Source organism: Nerophis lumbriciformis, linkage group LG01 (assembly GCF_033978685.3).
Source record: "Nerophis lumbriciformis linkage group LG01, RoL_Nlum_v2.1, whole genome shotgun sequence".
Lineage (NCBI taxonomy): Eukaryota > Metazoa > Chordata > Actinopteri > Syngnathiformes > Syngnathidae > Nerophis > Nerophis lumbriciformis.
Genome location: NC_084548.2, coordinates 48,965,406 through 48,985,000, shown reverse-complemented (window position 1 = coordinate 48,985,000; position 19,595 = coordinate 48,965,406). Strand labels below are relative to the sequence as shown.

Below are 19,595 nucleotides of genomic sequence, written 5' to 3'. Positions count from 1 at the left end.
TACTTGCATGTTGTTCAATGCATTTTCTTTTCTGCTGCTTTGTGTTACCTGCCTGCTGCCAGTCTAACTATGCCAGGTTGCAATTGTTCATGGTGCTGCTGAAACACAATGTGTGCTGAATGTTGCCGTAAGTGTGTGTGTGAGATAATTTATAGATAGATTTTTGTACGATTTTTTGGTAGGCTATTTAAATTGTTGTTGTTTTTATTTTTTTACTGTTTGCTGCATCTTGCCCAGTGACTACGGTTGGAAACTAGCTTTGGAGCTAAAACTTGCGCATTTACAGCAATGTTGACTACTGAGCATTGTCCCTGTTTACATAATCTAATAAAATAAAAATTAAATATTTGGTTTCCAGTAGAGATGTCCGATAATATCGGACTGTCGATATTATCGGCCGATAAATGCTTTAAAATGTAATATTGGAAATTATCGGTATCGGTTTCAAAAAGTAAAATTTATGACTTTTTAAAACACCGCTATGTACACGGACGTAGGAAGGAGTACAGAGCGTCAATAAACCTTAAAGGCACTGCCTTTGCGTGCCGGCCCAGTCACATAATATCTACGGCTTTTCACACACACAAGTGAATGCAAAGCATACTTGGTCAACAGCCATACAGGTCACACTCAGGGTGGCCGCATAAAAACCTTTAACACTGTTACAAATACGCGCCACACTGTGAACCCATACCAAACAAGAATGACAAACACATTTCGGGAGAACATCCGCACCGTAACACAACAGAACAAATACCCAGAACCCCTTGCAGCACTAACTCTTCTGGGACGCTACAGTATACACCCCCGCTACCCCCTAAAAAACCCCCACCCACCTCAACCCCCCCCCCCCCAGCCCCGCCCACCTCAACCTCCTCATGCTCTTTCAGGGAGAGCATGTCCCAAATTCCAAGCTGCTGTTTTGAGGCATGTTAAAAAAAAATAACGCACTTTGTGACTTCAATAATAAATATGGCAGTGCCATGTTGGCATTTTTTTCCATAACTTGAGTTGATTTATTTTGGAAAACCTTGTTACATTGTTTAAGGCATCCAGCGGGGCATCACAACAAAATTAGGCATAATAATGTGTTAATTCCGCGACTGTATATATCGGTATCGGTTGATATTGGTATCGGTAATTAAGAGTTGGACAATATCGGAATATCGGATATCGGCAAAAAAGCCATTATCGGACATCTCTAGTTTCCAGCAATGTTTAGCGATATCAAGATACAGCTGCCCTATGAGATATTTTTTTATCTTGTTTATTACTACTATTTTTAGGGCTGCAACTAACACTATTTTTTCGATTAGTTGACTAGTCGAACGATTATTGTTTATCTTGAGCCCGACCACATCGCGTCCAGATATGGCGTCACGTGCCACCCATCAAAACAGGTAATACATTTGGTAGCTTTCTACTAAATGTTATGAATTATTTTTCTATTCAAAACTCCAAATACTTCACATCAAATATTCCACTTTGAACATTCTGGGGGGAAATATTGCATACATCTTATGTTTTTAATATTAAATAATGAGGGTTTTGACAAAAGGGCATTGAACATAAAAATAATTAAAACTTTATGTCAACCGATAGATCTAAAATTGATCTGTAGATAATCTGTAGATAAAGTTAAAGTAGCAATGATTGTCACACACACACTAGGTGCGGTGAAATTATCCTCTGCATTTGACCCATCCCCACAGGGGAGCAGTGAGCAGCAGCGGTGGCCGCGCCCAGGAATCATTTGGTGATTTAACCCCCAATTCCAATCTTTGATGCTGAGTGCCAAGCAGGGAGGTAAAGCGTCCCATTTTTATAGTCTTTGGTATGACTCGGCCAAGGATTTAACTCATGACCTACTGATTTCAGGGCGGACACTCTAACCACTAGGCCACTGAGCAGATAGTGCTAAAATAAACAGTATATTGTTTTGGTTTTGAAAAAGAAAAATGTCAAAATGGCCCCCATTTCATGCGTTCCTTTTTCAGTGTGCGGTATGGACACCCCTTGTCTATATGTTTAAATTCATGCCAAGCACTCACAGATGACCTCAACCACTTCTAGTACAGTAAATATTTCCCTAAAGGAGCTATTGAATTGTTATATTGAAAGAACTCTATGGTCTTCACAGCAACATCCGCCTTTCACCAGTTCAACCTTCACAGATATATAAATAATATATAAAAGGTAGGAAAGATTATTACATGTTTGATTCTGGTATGATTCACTGAGCTCACAGTAGGTTATATATTTTGCAATATTTGTTTGTCAGTTTTGCACCAAGCAAACTTATGACAGTACACTTAATTTCATCACAAATCACAAAGCGATTACATTCCTGAACAAACAGAAATCTTGAAAATGGATTGTATAGACGATGAAATATGAAACCCATTAGACTGCAATAATCGTCCAAATGGGATTTTAATAATTGATGAAAATCAATTATATCTGGCGGAAAGTCACTTCTAATGGCTGAAAATTGTCTTGTATGGTTCACTGGCCAATTAATTCCTTTATGATGTAAAATAATTAAAATACAAGCTTGCTTGGCAATCGTCAGTCACTCAGTCAAAATGTTATTTTTTTATTTTTTTTAATCACAATGCAATTTGAGTCTGTTTAATTGTCCCTGCAAAAGAAGCATGTTGACTTAGTAATTAGCTTCATCTTGCAACACCAAGGTTGAGGGTTAGAATATGTGTAGCGTTTGGTCCAAGAAGTCCAAACTATCCATTGGTGTTAATGTGAGTGGGATTTTGTCTATTTAACCTCCTTACTGGACTGAACTACATGCAGAAACCCAAATAAGGAAAATGGGTCCTTGTTTCCACGTCTTCACACCACAATTTGGAGCATCCTATTTATAACATGCAAAGAGATTAAAAGTCGTTTCAGCCTCCTGACAGGTTTTTTTTCCAAGAAGCTGGTCTCCTTCCAGCATTTTGACATGACTCACCTTTGGTTCTCAGTGAGGTTAAGGTGGCGTTTGATGTCCAGCAGAGCTTCCTTCAAGAAGGTCAGCCTCTTGACCTCATGCTGCTGACACTGGTCAAACACCTGCTCCATACTCTCCATGTACGGGGGCGAACATTTGTTGAGCTCCTCCAAAGACTTCTCATACTTTTCTTTAGCCTGAGGGAGAAATGAAAACACGTCAAACTTCTGTTGATGATGGCAATGTAAGTCATGATTATGTTTATACACAGTAAGAAAGTATGGCATGGCTCAAACCCTTCTGGCACACGTACTGGAAGTAGTTCTGCAATGACTGTCTTGTTCACAAACCAAAATTAAGCTTATAATTGATTTATGGAGGCGCGTTTCTAAATACAAAACATCGTAACTCTGAATGTTGTAAACCAAGGACCACCTCTACACTTGTGTACGTTTTCCTGACTTTGCCCACCTTCTGTACATCCTGTTTGCATTTGTCCACTTTCTCGTGGAGTTTCTTCTGTTGGTCCGGCGTCACGGAAGCCTCGGTCTTGCCGTTGGCCTCTCGAGTGACGGCCAGCTTCTCCTCCTTGCACGCCATGTGGTATGCTTTCTTCGCCGTCTCCATCTGCATGCCCAAACAGAGGCTTTCTCACTATCGTACACACAACCTGATATGAGGGTAGGAAGCAGCACTATTATGGTATTAGTGAGAATAACGTTATGTAACACATCTTGCCAAGCTTTAAAGAGGCACATTATTTTATTTTCTACAACTCAAGAGTGAGCTGGAGCCTATCCCAGCTAGGGACAGGTACTGAATTTTGGTGCTTTAATGGTCACCAAACGAATTCCGTCGGTACTATTGGATATTGCTCATACTTGCCAACCTTGAGACCTCCGATTTCGGGAGGTGGGGGGTGGGGGCGTGGTTGGGGCGGGGGCGTGGTTAAGAGGGGAGGAGTATATTTACAGCTAGAATTCACCAAGTCAAGTATTTCATATATATATATATATATATATATATATATATATATATGTATGTGTGGGGAAAAAAAATCACAAGACTATTTCATCTCTACAGGCCTGTTTCATAAGGGGTTCCCTCAATCATCAAAAATCTCCTGATGATTGAGGGAACCCCTCATGAAACAGGCCTGTAGAGATGAAATAGTCTTGTGATTTTTTTCCCCACACATACATATATTGCGCTCTACTACGGTATCGAGCACTATTTTTTGGATAACCTTATTAAGACGTATATATATATATATATATATATATATATATATATATATATATATATATATATATACATATATGTTGTTTTTTTTGTTTTGTTTTTTCATAAAGAAATACAATCATGTGTGCTTACGGACTGTATCCCTGCAGACTGTATTGATCTATATTGATATATAATGTATATGTTGTGTTTTTTATGTCGATTTTTTTTTTTCTTTCTGCGGCCCGGTACCAATCGGTCCGCGGCACTAGAGTCTGGAATCTTCCATCTCTCCCTAGCATGACCCAAAACCGGTCAATCTTTGCTTCCTGAGAAAGATCTTCACTGCCAAGCACTTGGTAGTCCACTACTTCTTCCCGGAGGCTATCCAGGTCCAATCGCAGCTGCGACTTGGAATTTACAAGCGTATTTCTTCATCTTACTCTTCGTCGGTGTCGCCACGGCTGTATCTTCCTCGTTCTTCTGCTTCATCTCCTTGTTGTGTGCGCAGTTGTGCACTGCACTCTCTAAAAGCCGTAGATGTTATTGTCACATATGCATGTACAGTAGATGGCAGTATTGTCCTGTTTAAGAGTGTCACAACATTGCTGTTTACGGCAGACAAACTGCTTTACGGTAGACGAAAACGTGACTGCTGTTGTTGTGTGTTGTTACCGCGCTGGGAGGACGTTAATGAAACTGCCTAACAATAAACCCACATAAGAAACCAAGAACTCGCCCTCGATCATTCTACAGTCATAACGTGATTGGGCAGGCACGCTGTTTATATTGTGGGAAAGCAGACGTGAAAACAGGCTGTCTCACTCAGGTCCACATGGAGCTGGAGGGGGTGTGGCCTCCAGCTCCGGCTGAATTTCGGGAGATTTTCGGGAGAACATTTGTCCCGGGAGGTTTTCGGGAGAGGCGCTGAATTTCGGGAGTCTCCCGGAAAATCCGGGAGGGTTGGCAAGTATGGTATTGCTCCACGTGACATAAAACCGTGCCGTATTACGATGCCTCAGCACTCATGGTGGACTTAGCCAAACTGCCTCGACGTAATATTGCAAGTTTCCATGCCAACAAAGCAAGTACGCCTGATAGAAAACACTCCAACATGCAGTAAGGCTCCACTTTTAAACCCCTCCAATTTTGGTAAGGAAAACTACAACTAAGATGCACGTTGCAATCAAGTACCTGGTGTGTAATAAGTACAATACTTACAGTACAAACACCTTTTAGGGCGCACAAAAACACTAGATACAGCTTAACACAATGCAACAAAATTTCGTTCTTATCTGTACTGTAAAGTTCAAATTTGAATGACAAGAAAAGGAAGTCGAAGTCAAAGTCGAAGTCTTAATGGCAAAGATTAAGGCAACACAGCATGGTCTACACATTACTGCCATCTAATGTCTTGGAATTGCAACTGCATGCAAACTCCACTATATAATACTTAGGAGACTCAGAAGTGTAAGCAAACAAGATATAACTACTGGACAGCATTGTTATCATAATCAGCTCACGGTTAAATGTTGAACAAAAAATATAATTTTATTATTAAACAATTTACATTTATTAACACATGAACACACAGAAGTACCGAAAATTGGCACTGTTCAGTACCGGGCATCAATCATCATTGTTACCGTATCGATTCAAATGTGAAAAATACCCATTCCTAATCCCAACTGACTCTGGGTAAGAAGCGAGTTACACACTCCCAGAGCAAATAAACAAGCATTAATACTCACGGTCACGCCTAGGTACAATTTTGAGTCTCCGATTAACTTGCCATGCATGTTTTGTGGCTTGTGTGAGGAAACACAGGGAAAACCCACACAACCCCATGGACAATAAGCAAACTCCACACAAAGTGATCCGAGCTGAGAATAAAATCCAAGAGCCAGGCTGTGGGGCCGATGTGCTAAAAGCATACACCACCATGTTTATGAGGTGGATACAATTGTGGCTTATTATAAAACACATCGAAAGACCAATCAGCATCCTTTCAAACGATATCTGTGGCAGCTGCAGTTTGTGCAGTATTTAGGTGTGCTGAAATGTGAGGTGACGAAACTGAGGCTGGAAGAGATTCACGTGGCTGTTGACAGGATGTTGATGGAAAGGAAGCATTCATAGCGACAGCCTGTCAGGCCAGCACTATGTAGTTTACTTTTCTACTTCTTATCTCATAAGCTGCTAATGGATATGATATGATTCACTTCCCAAACCTTTTTTTAAGTGCCTGCCCCTTCACTAAACATTGTTTATTCCCAGACGGAGTCATGAAACAAAGTGACAAAGATACACATCCTACAAAATATCCTCTCACCTCCTTGAGCTTTTTGGCCCAGGGTTTCTGAGCTTTCTTAAATCCTTCCTCTGCCTCTTTTGCCTCCTTGAAGCCTCCGATCATTTGTTTGTGATAGGCCTCCTTCTGCCAGTTCTTCACTTTCTCTACATCCTCATTCAGCAAGTTGTTCTTGACGTCTTGATGCAGCTCGCTCACCTTATCGGCCTCTGTCATTACAGCCAACCAGGCTCTCTCCACGGAGCCGTACTGGGGGCCTGGCGTAATATACATGTGCATTCGTCAATTCAGACTGAACACCCACCACCCACGTTTGTGGTTTTATGAAATTCGACCTTTCTCAATGAGTTGTCTCCATCTCTTGGACCAGGCGGTTAGCTGATCACCATAAGCTTTTTCTATCTTCGCCCGTTCCTGAAGGCAGCCCATGAGGTCATTGCACAGTCGATGGCCGTCGTCAAATCTCTTGACAGCACGTTTGTAGTTCCCCACCTAGGAGTACAAGTACAGGGAAGTACAACAAAACATTTATCATGACATCCATTAAGACATATTATGTGTTGCTATGGATCATTATGTATCAAAACCTTCTGTACTTCTCCTTGGCTATGGAATACCCTTCCTGATCATCTGAGGTCATAGCAGAGTAGTACTACTACTACACACTAAAAAATGTTGGGTTAAGAAATAACCCAATTTCAACCCAAGTGCTGGTTCAGAAAAGGACAAACCCATTATTTGAGTTTTTTTTTAACTCAACATCAGCGCCCCCCACGACCCCAAAGGGAATAAGTGGTAGAAAATGGATGGATGGATGGATTTTGGGTACATTTTTTCGACCCAACTTTTGTGTTGAAATATTTAACCAAAAAGTTCAGTTATGATAACTTAATGTTGGGTTATTCCCAACCAAACTATTGGGTTGAATTATTGAACCCAAAAGGTGAGTTATGCTAACTCAATGTTGGTTGATTCATAACCCAACTATTGGGTTGAATTTATTTCACACAAAAGTTGAGTTATGCTCACTACAATGTTGGGTTATTCCAGACCCAACTATTGGGTTGCGCATTTTAGCACTCCTTGACCCAATAGTTGATTAAAAATTATACATTTTACTGCTGGTTTGTCCTACTCCTTCCCAACTGCTGATCAAAATAGTAGTAGTTAAACCTTGTATTTTAGTAGTTCCATATAGCATGCTCAAATATTTTCATGTACATAAGATGTGTGATTGTAAATAATGTTAATGCGATTAATCTTAAATAAAATGCCCTTCAAGAAAAAAGCCTAATAAAAAAAGCCTTTTACCCAAAAATGCGTTACTCATTGAAAAACATCCCAAAAAATGTTGTCGGTCACCTTGAGACCCTCCCACTGAAACCTAATAATCAGATTAGAAATCTAGGGGTAATAACGGACTCAAACATGAACTTTAACAGCCACATTAAGTCAATGTCACTGGCAGTTTTTTACCACCTAAAAACATTGTCAAAATCAAAGGAATAGTGTCTGAAGTAGGGCTGAAACGACGCGTCGACGTAGTCGACGTCATCGGTTACGTAAATACGTCGAGGACGTTTTTGTTCGTCGACGCGTCGCATATTTACGTCACACTACCGTCATGGCGGAGCGCAAAGTAGACAATGCAAGCGGTGCGAGCGAGGGGAAAAAAGCACGCCAAAAGTCGTCAAAAGTGTGGGAGTATTTCAATAAACGGCCTAAGAAGAAACGCTACTTTTACTCCGCTACTTTTATCTACATTCAGCTCGCTACTCGCTACTAATTTTTATCGATCTGTTAGTGCACGCTTTGTTTGTTTTGGTCTGTCAGACAGACCTTCAAAGTGCCTGCCTTACTGGTGACGTTTCACTTCGTTCCACCAATCAGATGCAGTCACTGGTGACGTTGGACCAATCAAACAGAGCCAGGGGTCACATGACCTGACTGGCTCCGAGCTAACTTCGGGTGTTACCATTTAGTGGTCAATTGTACGGAATATGTACTGTACTGTGCAATCTACTAATAAAAGTTCCAATCAATCAATCAAAAGTGTGAAGGAAAAAAGACCCTTTTTTTATTTCAACCGTAAAGACTGACTGCACAGTTCCTGTCTTCACAATAAAAGTCCCGCTCCATCGCGCCTGCGCTTTCAAAAAAAGAGTCTCCGAAAGCCAGCGCAAACAAGCTAGCAAGCTACGGAGTTTGCCGCCAATGTATTTCTTGTAAAGGGTATAAAAACGAATATGGAAGGTGGACAAATAAGATGCCAAATAACAACCACTTTCATGTGGTATTAGACAGAAAGGAGGAACTTTTTTTCTACTCCATTTGAAAACGTGGACGTTACCAGCACTGCTTCCTGATTACAATCAATGCAAGTCATCAGAATCAGGTAATACACCAACTTATATTCTTGTCTTCATGAAAGAAAGGAATCTATATGTTAAACATGCATGTATAATTATTAAAACACCTTTAACATGTAAACAAAAACGGCAAAATGAATAAATATAAATGATATACTGTATATATCAATGTATGTATATATATATATATATATATATATATATATATATATATATATGTGTGTGTGTGTGTGTGTGTGTGTGTGTGTATATATATATATATATACACATATATATATATATATATATATATATATGTATATATATATATATATATATATATATATATATATATGATATGTGTGTGTATGTTACTCAGTACTTGAGTAGTTTTTTCACAACATACTTTTTACTTTTACTCAAGTAAATATTTGGGTGACTACTCCTTACTTTTACTTGAGTAATAAATCTCTAAAGTAACAGTACTCTTACTTGAGTACAATTTCTGGCTACTCTACCCACCTCTGCTAATAATGTTGTTGTATGCACACTGTGTCGAGCGGAAATGGCCTATCATAGCAGCACAACGGCAGCGTTCTTGCCATCACCATCAACTAGTCAATCGTCCGCGTGAGTATACGTTGTCATCATTACACAAAAACATGAATGTGTCATTTGTATCTGCGTTGTAAATTCATAAACTAAAGCACCGTTTCGCTCTGAGAGGAGCGTTTGGCGTGCCTGTTCAGTGTTTACAAAGACGCGCTCCTCTTTAACGCTAACGTTAATTAGTTGTGCAAATACATTTTACAACATTAACAATTACGTATACTATGTACAAACGAACAATTAACTTTCACTTTAATCATACTATCATTGTTGTGTTATTAAGCAAAATAAGCAAAAGTTTTACTTTTGTTGAAATGTTTACACTGTTGTTACAGAATATTTCCGTTTTGCACTTTTTTGAATTGGATGTTTATCTTTATTTTTGCACATTTTAAAGCAAAATAAGCAATACTTTTACTTTTGAAATGCTTATACTATTGCAGAATATTAAGATTTGCACTGGATGTTTACTTTTATATTTGCACATTAAAAGCAAATAAGCTACTTTTAATTTTGTTAAATGTTTACATTGTTACAGAATATTTTGTCATGTTGTCAATGTTGACTGAGTGGCCATACTTTTTTTTTGTAAATAAAAGCCATGCCTTTTGAAAAAACTGGCCTACATTTATTTTTTCATCTTCATTTTAAATAAAAAAAATAATCGGTAAAAGGAAAAATAATCTATAGATTAATCGAAAAAAAATATCTATAGATTAACCGATTAATCGAAAAAATAATCTATAGATTAATCGATAGAAAAATAATCGTTAGCTGCAGCCTTAGTCTGACGCGGTCTTAGAAAAAAAATAATCCATGCCTTTGTCTGCAGCAGGTTAGACTACTGTAATAGCCTTCTCACTGGGCTCTCTAAACGAGCACTGGGTTCCTGTTGCTCAGAGAATAGACTTTAATACAGCTCTCTTTGTGTATAAGTCTTTTCATGGTCTTGTGCCAAAGTACATCTCTGATATGTTAGAGCCATATGAACCATCACGAGCTCTGAGAACCTCAGGGAGTGGTCTCCTGATGGGGCCTACAGTCAGGACTAATTGCGAGGCTGCGTTTTAGTTTTATGCTCCTAAAATCTGGAACAGTCTTTAGAAGATGTGAAACAGGCCTCAATGTTGGGAATCCAGACTGTAAACACTTTTATTTAACTGTGCATATGACAACTGAAAGTATTTTATTGACACTCTTTGATTTTAATTTGATTATTCATGATTATTTTTAGGATATTTCTATTCAACTTTTTTGTAATGTTATGCATCTGTAAAGCAGTTTGTATTGCCTTGCGTTCGAATTGTGCTATATAAATATACTTGCCTTGCCTATAGGACATGTCTTGTATACCGTACAATGTTGAAAAGAAAACACGTACAGAAGTGGTCAAAAGTTTTCATACAATTGTAAAGAAGATAATGTCATGGCTGTCTTGAGTTTCCAATCATTTCTACAACTCTTATTTTTTTGTGATAGAGTGATTGGAGCACATACTTGTTGGTCACAAAAAACATTCATGAAGTTTGGTTCTTTTATGAATTTATTACGGGTCTACTGAAAATGTGACCAAATCTGCTGGGTCAAAAGTATACATATAGCAATGTTAATATTTGGTAAACATGTCCCTTGGCAAGTTTCACTGCAATAAGGCGCTTTTGATAGCCATCCACAAGCTTCTGGCAAGCTTCTGGTGGAATTTTTGACCACTCCTCAGTTCAGCTAAATTTGTTGGTTTTCTGACAAGGACTTGTTTCTTCAGCATTGTCCACAGCATTGTCAGGACTTTGGGAAGGCCATTCTAAAACCTTAATTGTAGCCTGATTTAGCCATTCCTTTACCACTTTTGATGTGTGTTTGGGGTTATTTTCCTGTTGGAACACCCAACTGCCCAACCTCCGCGCTGATGATTATAGGTTGTCCTGAAGAATTTGGAGGTAATCCTCCTTTTTCATAGTCCCATTTTCTCTCTGTAAAGCACCAGTTCCATTGGCAGCAAAACAGGGCCAGAGCATAATACTACCACCACCATGCTTGACGGTATGGATGGTGTTCCTGGGATTAAAGGCCTCACCTTTTCTCCTCCAAACACATTGCTGGGTATTGTGGCCAAACAGCTAAATTTTAGTTTCATCTGACCACAGAACTTTCCTCCAGAAGGTCTTATCTTTGTCCATGTGATGCCCTCGCCTCCACCCACAGAGACAGAGAGTGGATCACTGACAAGAGGCTTCATTCCGTTTCTTATATTCTGCTATAGGTAGCTCAAAAAGTTATGAGCACATTTTGATTAAACGTTCATAAAATGGCAGAAATTGGATATGGAACAAGTATTTACATTTTGGGGGTTGGTCAAGTTACCATTTGGATTCAGGACTTTTTTAATATTGTGATATAGGACCTTGTTCTCTGAGTGCTTTCCTAGTTTATTCTTTCATATATAAAAAACATACTGGTGATGTATTATAGGTATGATACGGATTAATTCTAACATATTTGGCGATGAGATTAATTTACAAAGTCTAAATATTAGGGCTGTGCATCTGTACCTTAAGTGGCGATGCGATATGCATCTAGATACATGGGTTACGATTAGGGAGGATGTTCGAAACCAGTTCTCCCAATTGTTCGATAAGAAAAGAACCGTATATATATAAATTGTGAGCAAATGGTCGAAATATCAACTTCAAGGCATTCTGACTTCAAGGCATAGAAGATGTAAACAAAACACTTTTGGAAAAGCTACCAGGTATTTACTGTTGTTTGCTCAGGTATCAACAATTAAATACAGAGAAAAGCAAGCTTTGCATCAAGCAGAGGTGTTATAACAACACAGTAACACAAGTGCAAGATACAATTAAGTGCCACCATGTAAACCAAACAGCAGCTTTAGGCCATGTCTACACTAAGTCGTTTAACCCCTAAAACAAATAATTATTTAGCCTAAGCTCCGTTTCAGCCACACTAAACCATCGTTTAAGGTCCCCATCCTCGGACAAATTTTTACACGGCTAAGTGCGCCGTGTATTTCTTGAATCTCCGGCACTTAGCTTTGAATGGACTCATCGATCGTTTACAAACTGAGTTTGGAGAGGAAGTGACGCCAGAAAAACCGCGCCCCACACAGGAAGTGACGTAAGAAAGAACGCGCCACAGCCAGCTTCATAATAAAGCGGATTCGTAACTCGGAGCTAACCACTGGAAATATGACGGTGAGTCATCCAGACATGCCCGTGTTTCTCCTTCTTCTACATGTACAGACACTTGTGGAAATCACACATGAATACCTTAAGAGAAAGCGATTGCAGCTATTTCGGATACAACACTTCTCAGATGGCAAGAGAACTTTCCAATGTCAGCTGTGATTCTACTTAGCGAAAAACTTTGTCCATTTGTCAAAGGAGAGTCAACGAGAATGTGGGCTACCGTGGATGTGATAAAAAAAGGTAGCGTGTGCTTTGTATTATACCTGGCCGTCGAGGGAAGACTAACTACGGAAAACAGCGAATGCTTTTGGACTGGCAAAGCAGACTGTATCAGTTATTGCCCGCCATGTTTGTCGCAGACTCAACGTCTAGGTCCAGAGTATATAAAGTCAGCAAAATAAATGGACAATGAAGGTAAAGGCAAAAGAGTGAGGAGTGTCCTGACCAGAGAACGAGATCCCTAGATTGATTGATATAAAATGTTCTTTATCACATTGTTTATAGGTCCATTAAAGATTTGATTAGTTTATGATGGCAGAGGTGTGATTCACTACAATAGGGCCCCACAGCACACTGGATTCCAGTTAATTGAAATACCACAACACTGGATATTGTTCAGATAAGTTACATTTAAGAACTTGCACACAAAGCAACACTGGAGGTGACTATGACATGTGCATTTCCCGCGCATGCTTATTAGGTTGCGTTGCGGTGGCGACGGAGGGGTTAGGGGGTCTTAAACGGTGGCATTGTTGTGTGTGGACACGGATAAGGTTAGGTGGGATTTACCCTGGATAACCTTATCCGGCTCAGTGTAAACGGGGCCTTAGTGTCAAAGCGCAAATACTTTTCAAAGTGCCATTCTGCTGGTTACTACTAAAGATAGGTCTTCATCTTTAGCACAATGAACAGTGTAGTAGATGCTGTGATTACTTCGCAAAGTTGTCGCTTTGTTGGAGCTGGAAGTCTTTTAAATCAGTGCCCTTGGCTTGCCAGTTGGTAGCTCCTACATTGCCTGCTTGAGTGCCTGTTGAGTGATCGCGTGGAGCAGGCACAGGAACTCCTGAACAGAGTGGAGGTGGAATGTGCCAGGGTTGGCCTCAGACTGAACGCAAAGAAGACTGAGGTTATCACCTATAACCTACACATGGAACCACCCACCAATAACAACATCAGATGGCAACGCTCTGCGAGAGGTCAATTACTTCAAGTACTTGGGTTCCTGGATGAACTCCACAGAACAAGACCTTAAGGTCAGGAAGGCACTAGCGTGGAGGGCCCTGAACGGTATGTCAAGAGTGTGGTGCTCAAATCTCTCCTGACACATAAAGCTGAGTCTATTCCACGCCACTGTGGAGTCTGTCCTCCTGTATGGCTGCGAAAGCTGGACCCTGACACCCACCCTGCAAAAGTCCCTTGATGGGTGCTACACCAGAATGATACGAGCTGTTCTGAATGTGGACCAGAACATCCACATCACCAACAAGGACCTGTACGGGCAACTGCCGAGGCTCAGCAGGAAGGTAACAGCTAGGAAGATGAGGCTGGCCGGCCACTGCCACAGACATCGGGAGCTCCCGCCGAGCAGGCTGGTCCTATGGGAACCAACGCACGGGCATCGATCGCGAGGACGTCCCGCGCTAACGTACATGGACATCCTGAAGAAAGATGCGGGAGCTGAAAGCTCTACGGAGCTGGCCTGGTGTATGGAGAACCGGAATGATTGGAGACTTCGATGGAAGCTCGTCTGAGGACGACTGAGAGAGAGACTGTCTTCATGCCGTCACAACAGGTGGGTGCTCAGATTAGTCGTGCAGCCGCTACTTTATCGCTGCTTTCCAAACGTTACAAGTGGTCATACTTTTATACAACTAACCATTTTTTGGTTTTTAATCCAAATGTTTACCACACTTCAGGTTTGATACACGGTTGCACATTGTTTGTAAACTCTTTCGGTGCTGTGTGCCATGTTGCTTTGTCGCTATCAGTCACAAACGAGAACGTTACTCTCGTATTACGTCATCACAGAAGTCTCGCGTGATGAGAGCGGCCATGTTTTGTAGCAGAGCATCGATATTACACGTCTTATCATCCAGTCTCCGTTTTTTATTCTGACATTGCACCTTGAACTGGACTGCCTTATAAAGCAGGGGCAGGCCGTGTGGCTCCGCCTACTCTGTTCCTGGTGGGGGGGAAGGGGGGATGGAGTGTGAGCTCATGCTGCAGGAAGGAGGAGGGGCAGGGGATAGTGAAGGGAAGGGTGGCTCATGCCTTTGCATGTGTAGTTATGCAATGACATGGGCTCGTGTTAGCGTGTGTGTGTTACTGTGAGCGTGCGCACACTAATCCCTCTGAGTGGTGTGAGCAGGCAGACAGATTTGAAGGGATAGAAAATACATAAGAGGCACAAATGCATAGAGAACGCAGACTTGGTGTGTGTGTATGTGTGTAAAATGCATTTAGCCACATGCCCGTCTCATGAAGAAGCAGCCTAATGTGTTCACTGACAACAAAGCCCTAGTGTGATTGGCTCTGGCTTCACCATGCATGTGACATCACAGTTTGAGAGGAGAGGGCTGCAGGAGGCGGTGAGACAGGTGGGTGACAATGTTTGTGTTACAAACAACATACAGGTGAAGCCTGTACCTACAAATGCGGAGAGAAGAGTGTGTTTGCAGCACTTGATAACAGCTAGGACAAGCAGGTGCACATGGTAAAAGGCCTCCTCAGAGTCATGATGACTGAGGCTCTTTGTGCCGTTGTGACACAAAGAAGACTCTGTACGCAAGGGAATTCATTAACACTGATTTTTTTGGTTTTTTTTGTTTAAGTGTTTTCTCCCACACCCAACGCATCTCACGAAACTGGAGCATAATTCGGGTTTGCACAATGTTCTAGACTCAAGAACTCTACTGGTGAACTTGACAACAATCAATGAATCATCCAAATAGTGTTAAAAACATACATAATGTTACAATGCAAATGCGCACTTTTTAATGTTTCAACCCTGAGACTTTTCTTTTTTAATTAATCCACCATGTATAGTGCTTAAAAGGACATAAGTCATCAAGTTTCTCATAGTCATTCACATCGACGTCCCACTGGGGTGAGTTTTTCCTTGCCCTTATGTGGGCTCTGTACCGAGGATGTCGTTGTGGCTTGTGCAGCCCTTTGAGACACTTGTGATTTAGGGCTATATAAATAAACATTGATTGATTGATTGACATAATATTTGTGATATACAGTCGTGGTTTACCATGAATTGATTAACGTGGACCCCGACTTAAACAAGTTGAAAAACTTATTCGGGTGTTACCATTTAGTGGTCAATTGTACGGAATATGTACTGTACTGTGCAATCTACTAATAAAAGTTTCAATCAATCAAAGTCAAAAGTGTACGTACACTTGTAAAGAACATAATGTCATGGCTGTCTTGAGTTTCCAATAATTTCTACAACTTTTATTTTTTTGTGATAGAGTGATTGGAGCACATACTTGTTGGTCACAAAAAGCATTCATGAAGTTTGGTTCTTTTATGAATTTATTATGGGTCTACTGAAAATGTGACCAAATCTGCTGCTGGGTCAAAAGTATACCTACAGCAATGTTAATATTTGGTTACATGTCCCTTGGCAAGTTTCACTGCAATAAGGCGCTTTTGGTAGCTATCCACAAGCTTCTGTTTGAATTTTTGACCACTCCTCTTGACAAAATTGGTGCAGTTCAGCTAAATTTGTTGGTTTTCTAACATGGATGTGTTTCTTCAGCATTGTCCACATGTTTAAGTCAGGACTTTGGGAAGGCAACTGAACTTTCCTCCAGGAGGTCTTATCTGTGTCCATGTGATGTCAGATGAAACAAAAATTTAGCTGTTTGGCCACAATACCCAGCAATATGTTTGGAGAAGAAACGGTGAAACGGTTCCAACAGGACAATGACCCCAAGCACACGTCAAAAGTGGTAAAGGAATGGCTAAATCAGGCTAGAATTAAGGTTTTAGAATGGCCTTCCCAAAGTCCTGACTTAAACGTGTGGACAATGCTGAAGAAACAAGTCCATGTCAGAAAACCAACACATTTAGCTGAACTGCACCAATTTTATCAAGAGGAGTGGTCAAATATTCAACCAGAAGCTTGCCAGAAGCTTATGGATGGCTACCAAAAGCGCCTTATTGCAGTGAAACTTGCCAAGGGACATGTAACCAAATATTAACATTACTGTATGTATACTTTTGACCCAGCAGATTTGGTCACATTTTCAGTAGACCCATAATTAATTCATAAAAGAACCAAACTTCATGAATGTTTTTTGTGACCAACAAGTATGTGCTCCAATCACTCTATCACCAAAAAATAGGAGTTGTAGAAATTATTGGAAACTCAAGACAGCCATGACATGATGTTCTTTACAAGTGTATGCAAACTTTTGACCACAACTGTATATGTGAATTAGTTACTAAATTCATTCAGGACATGATATTTATTTTCTTCCCTTTAATAGATGTTTTACATTCAGTCATTCTCTATCCTATTGAAGGTCGTTGGTGGGCAGCTGACTCTCGACAAGAAGCAGATGATTTTTATTTAATGGGGTTAACTATCGCAACTATTTTCACCGCTTCTGCAAGGTATTATTCAGAAGATGGCAAACTGTTTAAGAAATATTTCACAATGTACACAATAACATAAGAACTGAAAATGGCATTGTGTATTAGAGTCTGTATGAGGCATATTAACATAGGTTTCGGTAGAGATGGGCATCCGACCACATTTCTTTGATCGACTAATTGGAAATATCAAGTAACGATTATCTTTTCATTCAGTCAAGTTTATAAAGACAAAGATAGAATCAACAGCGCCTCTGCTGCCAAGTAGCGTGTTGTTTTGCTCACCGTTAGCTCAGGTATGACCAGCAATTTCCCTGACTTAGTGGATCATTTCCAGTCAAATTTGAAGTCATTCTGATTGCATTGCATTCAATAAATGACACATCTTTATTGAGCACAGAAATGCACTCTGAAGGAGTGAGCGAATGTGTCTCCTATGATTTGTGTCTGTTATCAGGAAGAATGCGCGAGGTTGCAATACGCATTACACATTACCTGCATTACGCACGTGAACGTGTATTGTACTATATGCAAATGGCGTCGACCAATTGAACTAGTGTGAATATTATGAAATAAAATATAAAACAGCACTAAAAAATTATTTTCTGAGGTTGAATTTGAAGCATGGAGAAATATTTTTTTTTATTTCTATTTGGATAGAATTAAAAAAGCAATAGTATGCTTTTATTTGCAACTGTGTGACACTGAAGCTTTAAGGTGGCAGCTTGTGTGTTAGTACCTCCCAGAAGCTGTCCATGGTGTCGTCGGCACCTGCACATTCATCGTAGGAGCCAGACATTGTCCTGGATGTCACGAAGCTCTTCCTCAACCAAAACTGTCCTCTGAAGGGATGCTTGCTTCCTCGTACGCTGCAAGACAGTACGAGAGGATTACACAACATGCAGGGAGTCGTATACGTCTATCAGCCCCAAAATCAGCTAAGCCGGCCTTGGGTTACAATGTGGCAATTAGCGAAGGGGACTTTTTCAGTGAGATGTTCATAATAATGAGATAAAAATAGCTTCCTTAGCTATGCATCCAGTTCACTGCCTCAAGGAGTGAGAATGGCCATCACATGGCGTGTCCTAGAAAAGACTGACTGCTATTACACATGCATGACCCTGAATCTTTACACAGCAAACCTTGCCCCGTTCTTCACATATTTTCTGAAAAAAGATTACTGCTGGTTACCTGTCAGGCAAAACATATTTTTTTTGCTTCAAGTGTGTTTGATATCGCTGCACCGTGGCTGAAGCACAAGAAACTGTGTTGAACTGTGATCAATACATTTTGCTCACTTCATTAATAAGAGATCTTCATTGGATTGTGAATTACTAAGGGTCTGATCTACTAAGATCCAAGTTCCAAAATAGTAAGTACTATTAATGGGCGTGTTGCGAGCAATTTACTAAGACTGCGTGCGCAATTTAAAAATGGTGTACACCGCCTTATTTAAATGAGGCTTTTGCGTGTACTATACAGGGCCTCGTCACAGAGACACTCAATTACTACACATTCATTTGATCATGCTCCTACATGTGGTGTTTTGCCATGTTTTCAAACAGGCAGGAGACATGCACCACTTTTTATGGGTATTTTAAAAGCAATCCAGAATAGAATAGAATAGAATAGATCTTTATTGTCATTGTACATTGTATAACGAAATTGCAAGCAAACTTATTTAGTGCAAATTCATAAAGACACATAAAAAACATAAGAACATGGTACTAAGATAAATAGATACAAATAATACATAAAAAACATAAAATACCAAGCACACAGCTCCTTGTTTTTTATGCCTTGTGTTCAGCAGCACTATTGCTCTCAGGTAGAAAGTGTTATTGAACCTGTTTGTCCGGCAATTTATTGTCCTGTATCTCCTGCCTGAGGGCAGCAGTTCAAAAAGTTTATGTCCGGGGTGAGATGGGTCCCTTATGATGTTTTGGGCCTTTTTCCAGCAGTTCATGTACAATGACACCACTTTTTATTTAATTTACATTTGACAACCAAACAATTACACAAAGCGACTCGGTAAAGAATGTGGCTATTATCTTCGACCCAACTCTCTCGTTTGAGTCACACATTAAGAGTGTTACTAAAACGGCCTTCTTTCATCTCCGTAATATCGCTAAAATTCGTTCCATTTTGTCCACCAGCGACGCTGAGATCATTATTCATGCGTTCGTTACGTCTCGTCTCGATTACTGTAACATATTATTTTCGGGTCTCCCTATGTCTAGCATTAAAAGATTACAGTTGGTACAAAATGCGGCTGCTAGACTTTTGACAAGAACAAGTAAGTTTGATCATATTACGCCTATACTGGCTCACCTGCACTGGCTTCC

General features: G+C 40.2%; 1 protein-coding gene across 3 annotated transcripts in view; it reads right to left on the bottom strand.

Annotated features, from left to right (window-relative positions):
- Positions 1 to 19,595, bottom strand: part of pacsin1a (protein kinase C and casein kinase substrate in neurons 1a) — a 64,767-nt gene that overhangs the window by 5,664 nt on the left and 39,508 nt on the right. For all 3 annotated transcript variants that reach the window (XM_061985286.1, XM_061985305.1, XM_061985294.1), the window contains 5 exons: positions 17,990 to 18,119; positions 6,815 to 6,971; positions 6,501 to 6,736; positions 3,419 to 3,574; positions 2,969 to 3,144 (listed from right to left, as the gene is read on the bottom strand). In XM_061985286.1, coding sequence (XP_061841270.1) covers positions 2,969 to 3,144; positions 3,419 to 3,574; positions 6,501 to 6,736; positions 6,815 to 6,971; positions 17,990 to 18,049 — 785 coding nt within the window. In that variant the 5' untranslated portion in view covers positions 18,050 to 18,119. The remainder of the gene's footprint in view (positions 1 to 2,968; positions 3,145 to 3,418; positions 3,575 to 6,500; positions 6,737 to 6,814; positions 6,972 to 17,989; positions 18,120 to 19,595) is intronic.